At 53.0% G+C, this 14035-nt stretch overlaps 1 protein-coding gene across 1 annotated transcript in view; it reads right to left on the bottom strand.

Annotated features, from left to right (window-relative positions):
* Positions 1-13605: 13605 nt before the first annotated feature.
* The window catches only part of RSPH9 (radial spoke head component 9), a 91656-nt gene continuing 91226 nt past the window's right edge, over positions 13606-14035 (bottom strand). Inside the window, exon 5 of the mRNA XM_045542044.1 lies at positions 13606-13728. Within this exon, the coding sequence (XP_045398000.1) occupies positions 13703-13728 (26 nt within the window). The 3' untranslated portion in view covers positions 13606-13702. The remainder of the gene's footprint in view (positions 13729-14035) is intronic.

Below are 14035 nucleotides of genomic sequence, written 5' to 3'. Positions count from 1 at the left end.
TTGGGCTGGGCACAGGGGGGACAATGTGTCCATCTGGGCAATGTGTCTTTCTGGAACCCTCATCTGGTTTGCAGACATCAAAGTGAGCTGCAGCAAACAGGCTGGAGTGACTGGGGTCCCTTGGGAAATGTCCAGGGAGGCTTCCCTGTCAAGAGGAATTTGGCATCAAGTTTGTGGAGCTGAGAAAGGGAAGACGTGTAGTTCTGGGGTTATTCAGTGACCGAGAGGAAAGAGGACCTGTTGGAGCCCACGTATGCACTGTGGAGTCTGGCAGAACCCAAAGGGGGAGGCAGCTGGGCAGACAGAGGCCCTTGTTCCTGGGGCCCTCCCCCCCAGATGTTGCCAGGGAACTGAGGCCAGGGGGATGGTGGGGGTGGATGAAGACCAGAGCCTGGGTGATGATTCAAACCTACCCACCAGCACTAAGGAAAATCTGTAGGCCAGCTGCCCAGAGCTCCCACCAGGCTGGGGGCCAAGGCTTCTTTCAGCCCCAACCCGGGCTCATAACTCATCTTCTGTACAGAATTGGGGGGGTTCTCCTCAGTGCCCCCTTTCCCTCAGGGTCCCTTGGCTACTTCTCCAGGCTTGCAGCCTTTCCCCTCTCCCCAAGTCCCTTCCCTTCCCTTCCCTTCCCGCAAAGCCCCCTTTTCCTCCAACTCCCCGTGTCTTCCCTAAGTGCTCCTCAAAGCCCCCCATCCCATCCCACCCTTGTATATAGGAACCAGCCTGGAAAAATTCCTGGCTAGGCTCTGGCTCAGCTGTTCCCAGGCTCCCCCAGGCAACAAAGGGGGGCTCTGATACCTATGGGAAGAGAGAGACCAATCGGTCTCATTATCTGGCCAGATCTGGCCAGGGCATGGCCTGGTGCTGGGATAGCCTCTCTGAAGGCCTGGGCTGAGAATGGGAACCCAGAAATTTCCCCCAATTTGACCAAAACACTCGAAGAGGATTACTAAGCCAGTCCCCTGCCTCCGCACATAGTGCTGTCCAATTCCATTAGGGTGGTATCCTGAGGCCCCTGTGAGGACAGGGGCTGGCTCCCACCCACCCCATCCCACCCTTTCCATCTTCACGCTACTGTCCTCTCTCCACCACCTGGCAGGCTCCACAGAAGCATGGACAAGGTGTTTTTACAGTTAGTGAATGTTTATTTGCTAGCTCAGAGCCCTCTCCCAGGCCTCTTCACCTGGGCTCCATTCTCCAAGCTGCTGAGTGAAGTACGGAAGGGAAGTCATTAAACTGCCTCCTTGTATATGTCTAGCACCCCAGGAGCACACGCTGTGGGGACCTTGTCAGGGACCCCCTCCCTCATCCCTACCCTGGGGCAGGACAGAGGCTGCAGGCACCAAGGGTTCACTCTGGCCCCTCCCCTGCATCCCTGTGCTTCCCAACCTTCTTCAGCCCCCAAAGAGACAATAAACCTGAAAATCATGTCTTAGTAAAAACCTTGAAGTTAGGAGGAAGCTGGAGGGGTTCCAAGGAAGGACAGCCATCAAATGTCACTTCATGGCCCCAGGCTTCCCCCAAGCCAACCATCCCACATGGTGGTACACAGCAAGGTATGTTATAATAACCTATTTGAGTTTCCCCCTGCGAGCTTTGCCCAGGGGAATGAAGGCACAGAATTCCCTTTCTGTAGGGTTAGGGTTGCAACCTGGCCTGAGGGGGTTTTGAGCAACCTTCACTAGGGTGGGGGTAGTCCCACCTCCACCCTCCATTTTGAAGATACAACCTGGCGGTAACTCAGATTAGGGGTTTAACTCTGGATTGCGTCCCCCAGTGTGGTGCCACTAGCTTTCACAACTGTACATTCCTTGGACCCAGCCAATGTCCATATTGTCAGCAAATTAAAAGTTCAAGTCACTGGGGTCTTCAACAAAGGGAAAAAAGAAACATGAAACAACAATAGTAAGACCACATTGTGTCTCTGTAGCACCTTCCCTTCCCATAGGCTTAATCCCCTTGGACAAACTGATTCCCCTTATCCTCCCTCCTCAGGTGGATGCAAGGCAGGGGATGTGAGAGCAGACTGTCTCCTCAGAGACTCCTCCACAGGCCCAGAGAGGGCACATAGGGGTCCAACATCACCCAGCAAATTGGTGGGGGGTGTAGCAGAGACCATGCTGGCTCCCAGTTGAGGGGCAACCTCAGCCCCACTTGGAGGGCACCCCCGGCCCCTGGGACTGCAGTGGCCACAGCCTGTGGCTCTGATAGAAGTTCAGAAGGAGCCAAGGAGGAAGAGGAAGGTGTTTCAGGTGAGGGGGAAGGGGAGCAAAGGACAGGGTAGGGGTGGGGAAGAGTGTGAAAGGCAGCCAGGAGCCAGCAGAGGCCCCAAACAAAGGAAGTAGTGATCGACCCACGGCACAATAGTTGTACTTTATCCCGACATCCTGTCACCTCCCCTGTTGCCTCCAATGTTCAGGGAAGCTCTCACCTGTGTGGGTGAGGACAGTTAATCTGTAGGCCCATGGATGAAGAGGCAGAATGCCCCTGAGGAGGGAACGGGGTGAGGAGAGGCTTGTGGGGTCCTGCTGTTGTCCACACGTTTCTCCAAGTGGTTTCACTGCGATGGAGGGGAGTCTGCTCCTTCGCTCCACCCCGAACCCCAGTGCCTAGCGGGGCTCTGATCCGCAGGAAGGGCAGGGATGCAACCTTGTTGAATCGAAGGAGAGAATTGGGTTGGTTCCCTCAATTCCCTGGCTCTGGCTCTGGGTATCAATCAATCTCTGTCTTTCTCTTTCCTCTCCCTATGGCTAGGTGTTTCTCTATTGCTAGGTGTTTGCATCAAAGCAACAAAAAGAGAAAGAGAAAGCAAGGAGGGCCTCTTTTTTCCAGTGCCAATATCATAGCCCCAGGTGGATCTGGAGGTTTGACTTGGGGTCATGGTAGGGAATGACAGTCAATTGATAAAGAGATTGGGGCAGAGAAAGCCAGGGAGGCTGCCTCACCCAGAGGATGCAGTCAGGGAAAGGGAAGAGGAGCCGGCAGGAGAGAGGGCACGGCAGAGTCACTGTCTGGGGAAGCACACCTACCCTACACCAGGCCCCATCAGCTATGTCTCTGCCTCTACTTTACGGGCCGCAGTTTAATCCCCTAACCTAGGGATTTAATCCCCTAGGCTGTCTCCCAGCAGCCCTAGGCATGCCCACTTCCTGACACCCCAATCTTTGCTACCCCTCAAAGTCTGACCCCCATCATGCCCACTGCTGCCCTGTGCGCATCCCTCACCCCAGCCCAGTCTTAGAGGGAGTCCCTCTACTGGGAAGAAGTGGTAGCAGCTAAGGGCCCAAAGTTATTTCCTGACCTGGGCCCTGCCGGAGAGCTGATCTTTGTTCCACTTTGTGAATATTTTCCAAGATCTTCCAGGCACCAGGCTCTATGCTGATTTTACAGGAGATACAGGGACACCTAAGTAGGGCCTTTGGATCCAAATGGACCCAAATTGCACTCCTGGCTCTGCCACTCTTTAACTATGTAACCTTAGGCAGGTTACTCGGCCCCCCGAGCCTCAGCTCCCCTCTTCCACAAAATAGGAGTGAAAATACCTGCCTTGGAGAGTTGCTTAACGCAGAAAAAATGTGCATACAGCTTTTGCCCTAGAAGGCAAGATGAGAAAGAGGCCCTGGGATTGGCACAAAGTGTAACAAAGGTACAGAAGCAAAGCAGCCAAACTAGCTGGAATGGGCATCAGGAAGGGCTCCCTGCAGGAGGTGGCATGGGATATTTATTCTGTAAGCAATTATTAAACCCAGCATGAGCCCTGCTTTGGGGTGGCCCTGTGGTTACGACAATATGGAAGGGACTTCCTATCTGGAGAGGAACCAGAAGAGCAAACCGAAAATAGGAATTCTCGAGAGGCGCACATAGTTGCTGGAGTAGGGAAGGCTTCCTGGAGGAGGTGACACTTGAGTTGGGTCTTGATGGAAGAGCATGAGTTTAGCCAACTAAGTAGAGTGGGGATAGACAGGCAGGGGAAGGTGGCCTGGAGGGCTCTGATGGATCACACTGAGCCTTCTCAGTGCTCCTCAGAGTGATAGAGACTTTGAGACTAGGCAGGGCAGGGATTAGAGCTTCTTTGGAAACATTCCCTGCCAAAGCCCATAGGGACAATGCTGATCCCTTGGGGGGGGGCGCTCCACACTGCTTTCCCCCGCCCTCTGGGACAGTATGTCTGCCAGAGAATTTAAACAAACAAGCAGACACTAGAGGTAGGTCCAGCTCATACATTGAGCACCACTGTTGTTTGTCCCAGGGGAAAGGGGAAGAGGACAGAGGACACCAGCCCATGACAAGCACAGGGCCACTCAGCTGGGACAGGGCAGAAAGCAGAAAGATATTTTCTCCAGCTTTACTCCCTCCTGTTCCCACCAGGTACCCAGAGCCCTCCTGTCTGCCTGTCACAGACTTGCAGAGACCTGGAAACAGCACTGGGCAAAACAGTCCGGAGTCTGCTGCATGCTGTGTGACTTTGGCCAAGGCTGTCCCTTTCTCTGGACCTCAGGCCTCTAGGTAAGGCATGAGGTTACACTCCCTAAGCTCTGAGGCTCTATGAGGCTGTAACAGCTCCATCAAACACTCCAAATGAGATCACTGGTACCAAATGTCACATCTTCCAGGGGGCTGTGTATTTGCAAGGGCTCCTGGAGGGGGCAAGGCTTAACTCAAAGAAATCCAACATTAGTGGTGAAATCCAGGGCCCATAACCATGTGGATGGAGCGGACACGCAGTTCCCGGGAACCCCTCAATCCCGTCAGGTACGGAACTGCTTCCTTTGTTACCTGGGAGGCCAGAATCTCCGTCCTTTTTGGAAAGACACTGGCTTAGGGAGCCCTCATGACGGAAAGCCTCAGCCTCCACCTACTCCTTCCACCCTTCCCTCCACCAGCACAGGCATAGTGGAAAAAGCCAGATGGGCTGGGTTCTCCAATTCCACACTGTGAGACTGTGGACAAGTCACTTCATCTACCTGAGCCTCAGTTTCCTCATCTGTAAAATGTGTCCTGTGGTTCTTACCTCTCAGGGTTGCAGGGAACTATGTGGAGACAGCAAATATAAGTTAAGCTTCTGGCCTAGAGTAGCTACCACATAAATATTACTTCCCTTCCCTTTCCCTTGTTCCTACCCCCCTAGTGAGCCAACTCTTAGAGAATGCAAACCCACTGTCATCTCGCTAAAGTCAAACAGAAAGGAATAGGGAAATGGGTTTACCCCACCCACCCAGTAAAAAAGAAAAAAAGAAAAAGAGAGAAAGAAATCACACAACACATGCCAAAGATGACTAGGGGTGGGGGGATATGTTGGCTTTGTTCCTGCTTTAGCTTTTCTTTGGAGCAACTATGTCACCAGGCTGTCACTGAGTTGGCTGCAATGTGGGTTCCTTCGGGGAAGTCCCAGAAAAAAAAGAGGCAGGGACCCAAGGTGCCCCCACCTCCCAGCAAGAAGGGCCCCTTCCCCCAGTGGCCCCCTGGGACTGGGCCGGAAGCCTGGGCCATGACCTGGGTCCCCCAGGATGGTTCACAAAGATAAAGCCAGTTAATGATTGGCCCCCTGAGAGGGGTCACCCACACCACCATGCTGCTTGCCTTCCCAGACCCAGACGTGCATGGCAGGGCATGGGGAGTGGGGACACTGCTTCTCAGCTTCCAGGATCATCCTGGCCTAATACCCTTTGGATAATTGGTGAAGCAGACAATTAGTCAAAGGATGTCTGTGTCAGGAGGACATTAGACTGTGTTCCTGGGAGGATTGAGGGTCCTCGGAGATAGGGTAGGTGGAAGGAGGGTGTGGGAGTGAGCAAACAGCATACCCGGTTTTATCTGCTTCGTTTATTAGTGTTTCACTTGGAATGTCATTCAATGAAAAGGTTCCACTGTTAAAGAAGAAGTTTGAAAACCCCTTCCCTGGCCAGAGGAGAAGGACCAGGCCCAGAGTTGTCTAAAGCCATGCATGGAGGCCAGACCCAAACTCAAATCTCTCAACTCACAGCCTGGTGCTATTTCTACCTCTCCAAGGGCCACTCAGTCCCTTAATTGGGGCCCAGCACTGAACCAGGCACCTTTGGGATATATAGGGCTTCTGCCCCCAAGAGCTGACTGGCTGTCTGGGGAGCTAGGCAGTGCCAGGGAGGGGCTGCTGGAACTAGGTGCCCTGTGCATTGGAGCATGTCAGCAGCTGGGCTCAGGGATCTGTTGTTGCCCCTCCTTCCCACCTACAAGGACTCAGCAACCCCTCACTCCAGGCATTGCCCTGCAGAGGGGACAGCTGGTGTGAACCATGCCCTACTGGGGTCCCCTGGAGAGACGGCCCTGCCTACATCTCTCTGCATGCTAGCCCACTCACACAGACCCAGCTCCTTCTAAAACACAGCTGGAAGCATCAGGAGAAGAGAGGCAGGGCACACTCAAAGCTGCTGTGCCTGCTGCCAGCTCCCCTAAGTCCCAGGACCTGGTGCTGGGCAGCTCCAACTGTGGGGTACCAGCCCCCCACTGGGCCAAGGCTGATGGCCAAAACCTTTAACACCTGTTATGGCTCGGGCACAGTTCACATAGAGCTGGTGGCATAAACCTCTTCATTTCTGGATTGCGGGAAGGTCCAGGGGACCAAGGAAGGGACTGGGATGGCCAGAGAGGCCTGCCCAGTCTACTGAGGGGATACTCAGGGGCTGGACCAGCGCTATTTACCAATCAGGTGGCCATTCCAGGGCATACCGGCTGAATGTCCGCCCTGCCCCGGTCCACTCTCAACTCTAGGCTGGAATGTGCAGCTCCCAGCCCAGAGTGAGGCCTGTCTGGGGCCCCGGTCTGCAAGCCTCCGTATCTCCTCCGCTCTTGCAAAGATGAGGCCAGGACTCCCCTCTACTCTCCATACAAAAGTGTAGCTTACCCAACATAGCAGGTACCTCAGCAGGCCCTCAATCCTGTGGGCAAGGCCTGGGGTGGTGAACTCAGGGGCTCCAGCCACTGTTGAAAATGTGGCAGAACAGGCCAGCCCCAGCCCTGGGCTGAAATCCCAGCCCCAAGTTCCCAGATCATGGACAGTTATGAGTAATCAGAACACTCTCCTTTCCCTTCGTTCTCTCTCTTTCCTTGGAATCCTTCATCCCTCCTCGCTTCCTGCTCTCTCCCTCCTTTCTGCTGGGCCCCATTGTCCCAGGGGGCCTCCTGGGCCAGTCCTATCGACTAAGTGTTCCTCTGTGCCTGGCAGAAGCCTCAGCTTCCCAAAGCCCCTGGGAAGGTGACTGCTCCCCACTTCCCATTCGCTGTTGGGGAGCAAGCCTGGGGAGGGGCAGCAAGCTAGGAGAAGAGATATTCTTCACACCTCTCCATTTCCCACTAGCCCTCCAGGAACTAAAGGAAAACTTTCAGAAGGGAACTTTCTGAAGACATGGGACACACTCCTGCCCTCTGGGTGCCAGGGGAGTCACAGGGCGACTCTAGAGAGAGCAGCAAGTACAATGAGGGCACCAAGGCCCCTCCCCAGGCCCCTGATGTGACTTGACGCTTTCAAGAGGACAGAGGTGGGCACAGTGAGCCTGCCCTTCACCACCTCTGACCATAGCCGGGGGCGGGGAGGGGGTGCTGCCCCTCCCCTCTGCCTAGCCCTCCCCAGCACTCAGCCTCTGATCTCCTGCCTCTCCGCGTCTCTTCAGCTCTCTAGGCTGAAGGCTCAGGGACTAATAAACCACATGTATACACACATGTACAAACAAATTAGCCCCATCTCTACCACCGCCACCCACGACAGGGCCCCACAGAAAAGAAGAGTGTTCCCAGAAATCCAGCTGTCCCAGGCAAGCTGACCTGGGTCACAGTGGCCTCTCCACCAAGGTTGCAGAGAGGCTAGGTGTCCCCTGAGCATCCTCTCCTGATACCACCACTGGAGTTACCTTGAGAGCCCCTCAGACAAACAGTGTTTCTAAAGTCCTGCCATTAAGCACTGCTACTTCCTGAGCAGTTCCTCATACAGCCATGTGCAGGGCTGTGGCTAGGGGTCAGGACACTCGGGTTCAAAAGTGGGCACTGTCACTGCCTTGCTGTGTGACCTGGAGGGAGCGAGGTACTGCCCATCCCTGCCTCTACGTCCACCCCTATGGAGTAAAGGGCTGCGCTGATTGCAAAAGCCCCGTTAGAGCCCCCAGTGCATGGCTGTAGGGGATGGGGAAGAAGCCGTAAGGCGAGAGCTGTGGGCGCTCCAGCCCGTGGCCTGGCTGACAGCAAGAGACGGAGAGAAGGCAAGGGAGCACAGTCTCAGCACCATCTTCCAGAGATGTCATAAAGAGATGTCATAAAGATTACTTGGGTACGGGTCGGGGAAAGCACAGAAAAGCAAGCTCTACAGACCATTGTCTGACCGAGTCTGAGTTTGCCTGTTGACACCAACCGCAACAGCTGGGATTGCAGCAAGAAGAATTTAAGTCAGATAAGCAGAGGCCCAGCAAACTCATCTTTTCTAGAAGATTTGAGAGATGATAGCAGCAGGATGCTTATCTAGAGGCTTTCAGGCCCATTCCTGGCCTGAATGAAATGCCAGGGAGTAGGAGAAAGGAAAAAGAGAAAAAGGAGAAGGCGAGACAGCATGGCAGCTCCTGGCCCTCCCTTTGGGAGAGGTTGCAGGCAGGTGCCCTGCCTCTGAGCTGGGAGCTGAAGTGGGGGAAAGAATGCAGCAGGGGTGTGGTGGGGCAGAGAGCGGGGCACAGAGAATGGAATGAGAAGGCTGTCAAGTGGCACAGCAAGTGTTTGTGGGAAACGCCAAGAAAGACCCTTTCCTGGTAGGAGGGGGTGAGAGGGAACCTCAGCCCAGAGCTCTCTGCTCTGGGTACCCCCAGCCCCGAGGACTATAGAACCTCCTTTGGACAGGGCCTAGGGCCTCTGTGACATCAGCTTGGGCAGGGGAGCCCAAAGCCACTGTTTGAGAAAGAAAGAAAGACATGTACCTAGCCTGGGCTCCAGGCACTGGGGAGGATAAGGTGGAGGTGTCTGCAGGGCAGAGATACTGGGGAGCAGGGAGCTTCCTTCCCCCAGGCTGCTGGGCCGCCCAGGCCACTGCTGCTTCTCCCCTGGGTGGACCCCCCAGCCCTGTGCTGGGGCAGCTGGTAAGGCTCCAGGGGCCCATGCACCACTCCTGGCCTGGCCCCTGGGCAGGTGAAATAATTCTGTGATTCATTCCATAGTTGCTCCTTCTCTGCCTCAAACTCAGGAATCTTTGGGTTTCCGCAGGTGTCCCCAACCTCTGATGAGTAGATAATTATTTCATTGTATATTACAATGTAATAATAATAGAAATAAAGTGCACAATAAATGTAATGCGTTTGAATCATCCTGAAACCATCCCCACCTCCCCAGTCCGTGGAAGAACTGTCTCCCATGAAAACGGTCCCTGGTGCCAGAACGGTTGGGGACTGCTGTCCTAAGGTAACTGAGGCTGCAAATCCACTCAGGAAGGAAGTCCGTCTTCTCTATCCATCTTCCTTTTTGCTGCCATGAGGACCGGGTAAGGAGAAAGATGAGCAAGAGGCCAGGTGCAATGGCTCATGCCTGTAATCCTAGCACTCTGGGAGGCTGAAGCGGGCAGATCGTTTGAGCTCAGAAGTTTGAGACCAGCCTGAGCAAGAGTGAGACCCCGTCTCTACTAAAAAAATGGAAAGAAATTAGCTGGACAACTAAAAATATATAGAAAAAATTAGCCGGGCATGGTGGCGCATGCTTGTAGTCCCAGCTACTCGGGAGGCTGAGGAAGGAGGATTGCTTAAGCCCAGGAGTTTGAGGTTGCTGTGAGCTAGGCTGACGCCACGGCACTCTAGCCTGGGCAACAGAGTGAGACTCTGTCTCAAAAAAAAAAAAAGATGAGCAAGACAATGAGGCCAGGCCCCCTCCCCCACAGTTCAGTGGAATAATGGGACAAGTTGAGGTGAGGCCCATAGCCTTGGTGGGGGCCAGGTGAGCAGATGTGTGGCGTTGTGCAAATGAGCTTATGCGTATAAATTATGAAGAAGCTGGGTCTGCCCTTCCCACTTCCCTCTGAGGCCCGGGTCTCCGCACCCCACCTTCCAGCCGGGAAAGCTTTATTAAGCAATTCCACAGCCTCTGTCCACTGTCCCCCATTGCCCAGGCTTTCTTCACACTGCCAACTCCCCTTTTCCCATCTGTCCTCCCCAACCAGAATCCGATGATTTCTCTCACCGTCTCCTAGGTTCTGCCACACCAACCCCAAGCCACCCTGGGGCACACTCCTCACACCTCCTCCCCTGCTGCCCTATAGCTCCTCTGGGATTCTGGCTTTCTGAGGACAGGGCCACAGTTGTACTCACTCCCCCAGGGCTGGCAGGGGCAGCCTCCAGCCTCCTCGAAGCTGCCCAAGAGGAAGGTAAGAAGTGGAGAGGGGCTGTCCTGCTAGCCTGGCGGGGTGCAGGCTGGGGAGCTCCTTCTCTGGCCCACAGGAGGTAAGACTCTCCACACCCAGACAGGGGTGGGGGCCTCAAACCCCCTTTCATCTGAGCAAACAGAACAACCTTGCTGGGCACCTTCCAGCAGCAGGCTTCAGGTGCAGCTGATTCCTAACCGTAGACATCGTCTGGACATCCTCTGGAAGCCAGAGCCCCCTCCCCAGTCAGAACCCCTCCCAGGCGCTCACCCAGTGCCACCCCAAGCCTCTAGAGGGTGTGGGAGAGCAGCGCTGGACTTCCAGGCCCCTGGGGCACACCCAGGTGGCTCTGCACAGGCCCCTGGCCCCTGGGAGGGGGCCACCATGCTGGAGGTTTTCCAGCCAGACTTGCTCTCTAGGGGCAGGAAAGTCTGGGGTATGCTCCAGGGCTGGGACAGGGGCTGCTTGGAGGATGCAGGGACAGAGAGGGAGGCTGGACTGTGGGGACCCTGAAGAAGGGTGGTTTTGAGCAGGTAGAAAGATCATCTGAGACTGGGCCTTGCCTCACTGTTCATTTGGGGACAGAAAGGAGAGCAGTGGCTTGAGCCCCAGGAATGTCTGCCTGATCTTTGAAGAGGAAGAGCCTTCTTGGCCCCCACAGCAAAGGTGCAAAGCACCCCACCCCCACCGCAATGCAGCTCAGAACTAGAGAGAGGCAGGTGAGACAGCTAAGGGAGCACAAAGTTTAAGGAGTGAGGAATGCTCACTCTTCTAGGGTCGTGCAAGTGCAGGGCTGCCTCTGGGTGCCCTCCTTAAACACTGCACCAGGGCCCTGCCCTCTGGGAGCCTGTCCTAGGGACTAAAGCCACAGAGTCAGTGTGAGGAGTGGGGTCACTTTTTCACTTTGGTCCCTGGAAGGAAAGAACTACCACCTAACTCAACTAGAGAGGAGGGGAGAAATGATGAGGAGAGAGAGACTGGGCCCCTGAGACTGGGCCCCTGCGTGTGCATGTCTGTCTGTGTCAGTGTGAGCCTATTTGTGCATTCAAATTGTGGAGCTGTGCATTTCCAGCTGTGTGTCCTTGGGCAAGATACCCAACCTCTCTGAGCCTCAATTACCTGGAAAAAATGTAATAATACTTATACCACAGGGTCATTGTGAGGATTGAATGAGATAATATAGAGAAAGGGTGTAGCATAAGCACCTGGGCTGCACACAATAGGAGCCAAATAAATAGGGGTTGCTATTCCCATTATTATTAATAATATTATGATGTGGGGCCCCACCTGACCTTGCAGCCTTATTTTTTCCTGCCTCCCTACACATCCATCCCACTGCAGCCAGACAGGTCTTCTGACAGCCCCAAACACATGTTGCTCATTTCTTCCTCCTGGTCTATGCACTGACAGCCATGAAGATTCACCTCTCAAAACATGAAGCCCTTTGGACCTCTTCTCAGCAGTATCCCCAAAACTCCTACACCATGAGTTATCTGTACCTCTCAAGCCAGCCTCAAATTGTTGTCTGATGTACTTAACCTTGTGGAGGACTGTGTGTGCTGGCTTTATCTCTCCAAGCACAGTCACAGGGGAGGGACTCTGTTTTTCAATGATCTATATCTCCAGCCCCCCACTAAGGACTAACACAGGCCTGCAGGTATAAACGTCCACATGTGGACTCTTCATGAATAACAGTGATAATGGTAAATACTGCTTTTGATCACATCCCCACTGTGTGCCTCATATTATCTTATTAATCCCCAAAATAACCCTGTGAAGTAGGTTATAAGTGTAAACCTAAGGCTTGCGGTGGAGGGTCGGGGGGGGAGGTTAGGTAACTTGCCCAAAGTCATACAGCAAGTAAGCAACAGAGCTGGGATTTAAATTCAAGTCTATCTGGCTCCAAAATCGACACTCTAACCCACTACGGCTTGAATAAAAGAATGAACCATCGACAAACCAGAATTTCCTTTCTGGGCTCAAAGAAGGAAATAACAATAAAGCAAGCGGCTATCAGAACTTCACTCAGATGCTTTCAAGGGGCCAGGCGTGGTGGCTCATGCCTGTAATCCTAGCACTCTGAGAGGCCAAAGTGGGAGGATTGCTCGAGGTCAGGAGTTCGAGACCAGCCTGAGCAAGAGTGAGACCGCTGTCTCTACTAAAAACAGAAAGAAATTATATGGACAGCTAAAAATATATATATAGAAAAATGAGCTGGGCATGGTGGCACATGCCTGTAGTCCCAGCTATTCAGGAGGCTGAGGCAGAAGGATTGCTTAAGCCCAGGAGTTTGAGGTTGTTGTGAGCTTGACGCCACGGCACTCTAGCCAGGGCAACAGAGCAAGACTCTGTCTCAAAAAAAAAAAAAAAAATGCTTTCAAGGTTTCGAATCAGGGGTTCAAGTCCCACCATACACTGTTGGGGTTCAGGTCCCATCGCACACTGCTCTGAATGAGGCCAGAGCCTTGGTCATTGCAGGAAGAGACACCCCCATGGCCTTGCCTGACTCACTGGAGTTTTGAAACATTTTCAAAAAACAGAGTTGATTGAAGGTCATAACGTATGTTTGAAAAAAAAAAAAAACAGGATTAAAAAAGTACTCATCTCAGAGTGAGTCAGAAAAATCACTTAACTTGCTCAATTCCCAGAATGTTCCTATTGATCCTAGTTCTATTTTAACTGTCTATAGGATCTCCATTTGTTGATCAACAATTTAGCAACTTTGTGATAACTAAATGGACAGCGTTGGTCAGTTAGCAATATTACATGGAGTAACTACCAGAAAACCACTCACTGATTTTCACATATAACCCTGCCAGTCCCCAGCTGCTATCATGAAAGTTTGTCATGGGGAATGCATCCCTTTCGGGCCTCCATTCTCCTTTGTCATCATCCTTTTCCACTCTATGACTAAGCTGACTTGGAATAGCCACATTGCATTCCTCTCTCTGTGATGCAATGTCTTTACCTAGAAAATGAGAATAACAAGACCACCAAACCCATAGGGTCATGGTATTGCCGCCCAACCAGGTCCATATGCCCACTGCCCAAGAGGAAGGCAATGCGCTGAGACAGCAGGGTTTACAAGGCCGAGAAAGAGCTTTATTCTGCATAGCGCTAAGCGGGGAGATGGGAGAAATTTCTCAAATCTCCCTCCCCGAGATTTTGGGGGACAGGCTCTTTAAGGATAGTTTGGCAGGCAAGGGATTAGGCAATTAGGTTTGTTATTTGGGGCAAAATTATAGGGGTGTAGAAATCATCTTCTTGCACTGTTCCAGTCCCTGGGGTCACAACTTCAGTTGAGTAGGTTTCTTGGAATGGGCCGATGGCCCATTGGGTAGGTCAACCAATGCACTGGAATGAGGGGCCTGCAAGATATGTTAAAAACTACCTTTAGGTTTCAAAAGGTGATGTTATCTATGGAGAAAGTTAAGAATCTTTATGGACACCAGCTATGGGGAGAAGGTAAGGATCTTTATGACCACCGGCTGCATGGCTTCGGAGTGGTAATTATAGGGAAGCAAATGGGGGACAGTCACTAATTATTACCATCATTTTTAGCTACGCCCTTACCACAGTTCTTGCCTTGTGCCCCATTATTGATTTGTGAAGAAGGTGTTTTCAGCAGTAAGGGCCTAACTAGGCCACGTGTAAAGCACAGTGACTGACAAGGGG

Source organism: Lemur catta, chromosome 2 (assembly GCF_020740605.2).
Source record: "Lemur catta isolate mLemCat1 chromosome 2, mLemCat1.pri, whole genome shotgun sequence".
Lineage (NCBI taxonomy): Eukaryota > Metazoa > Chordata > Mammalia > Primates > Lemuridae > Lemur > Lemur catta.
The sequence above is the reverse complement of the archived record's forward strand: the minus strand, read 5'-3'. Positions and strand labels throughout refer to the sequence as shown.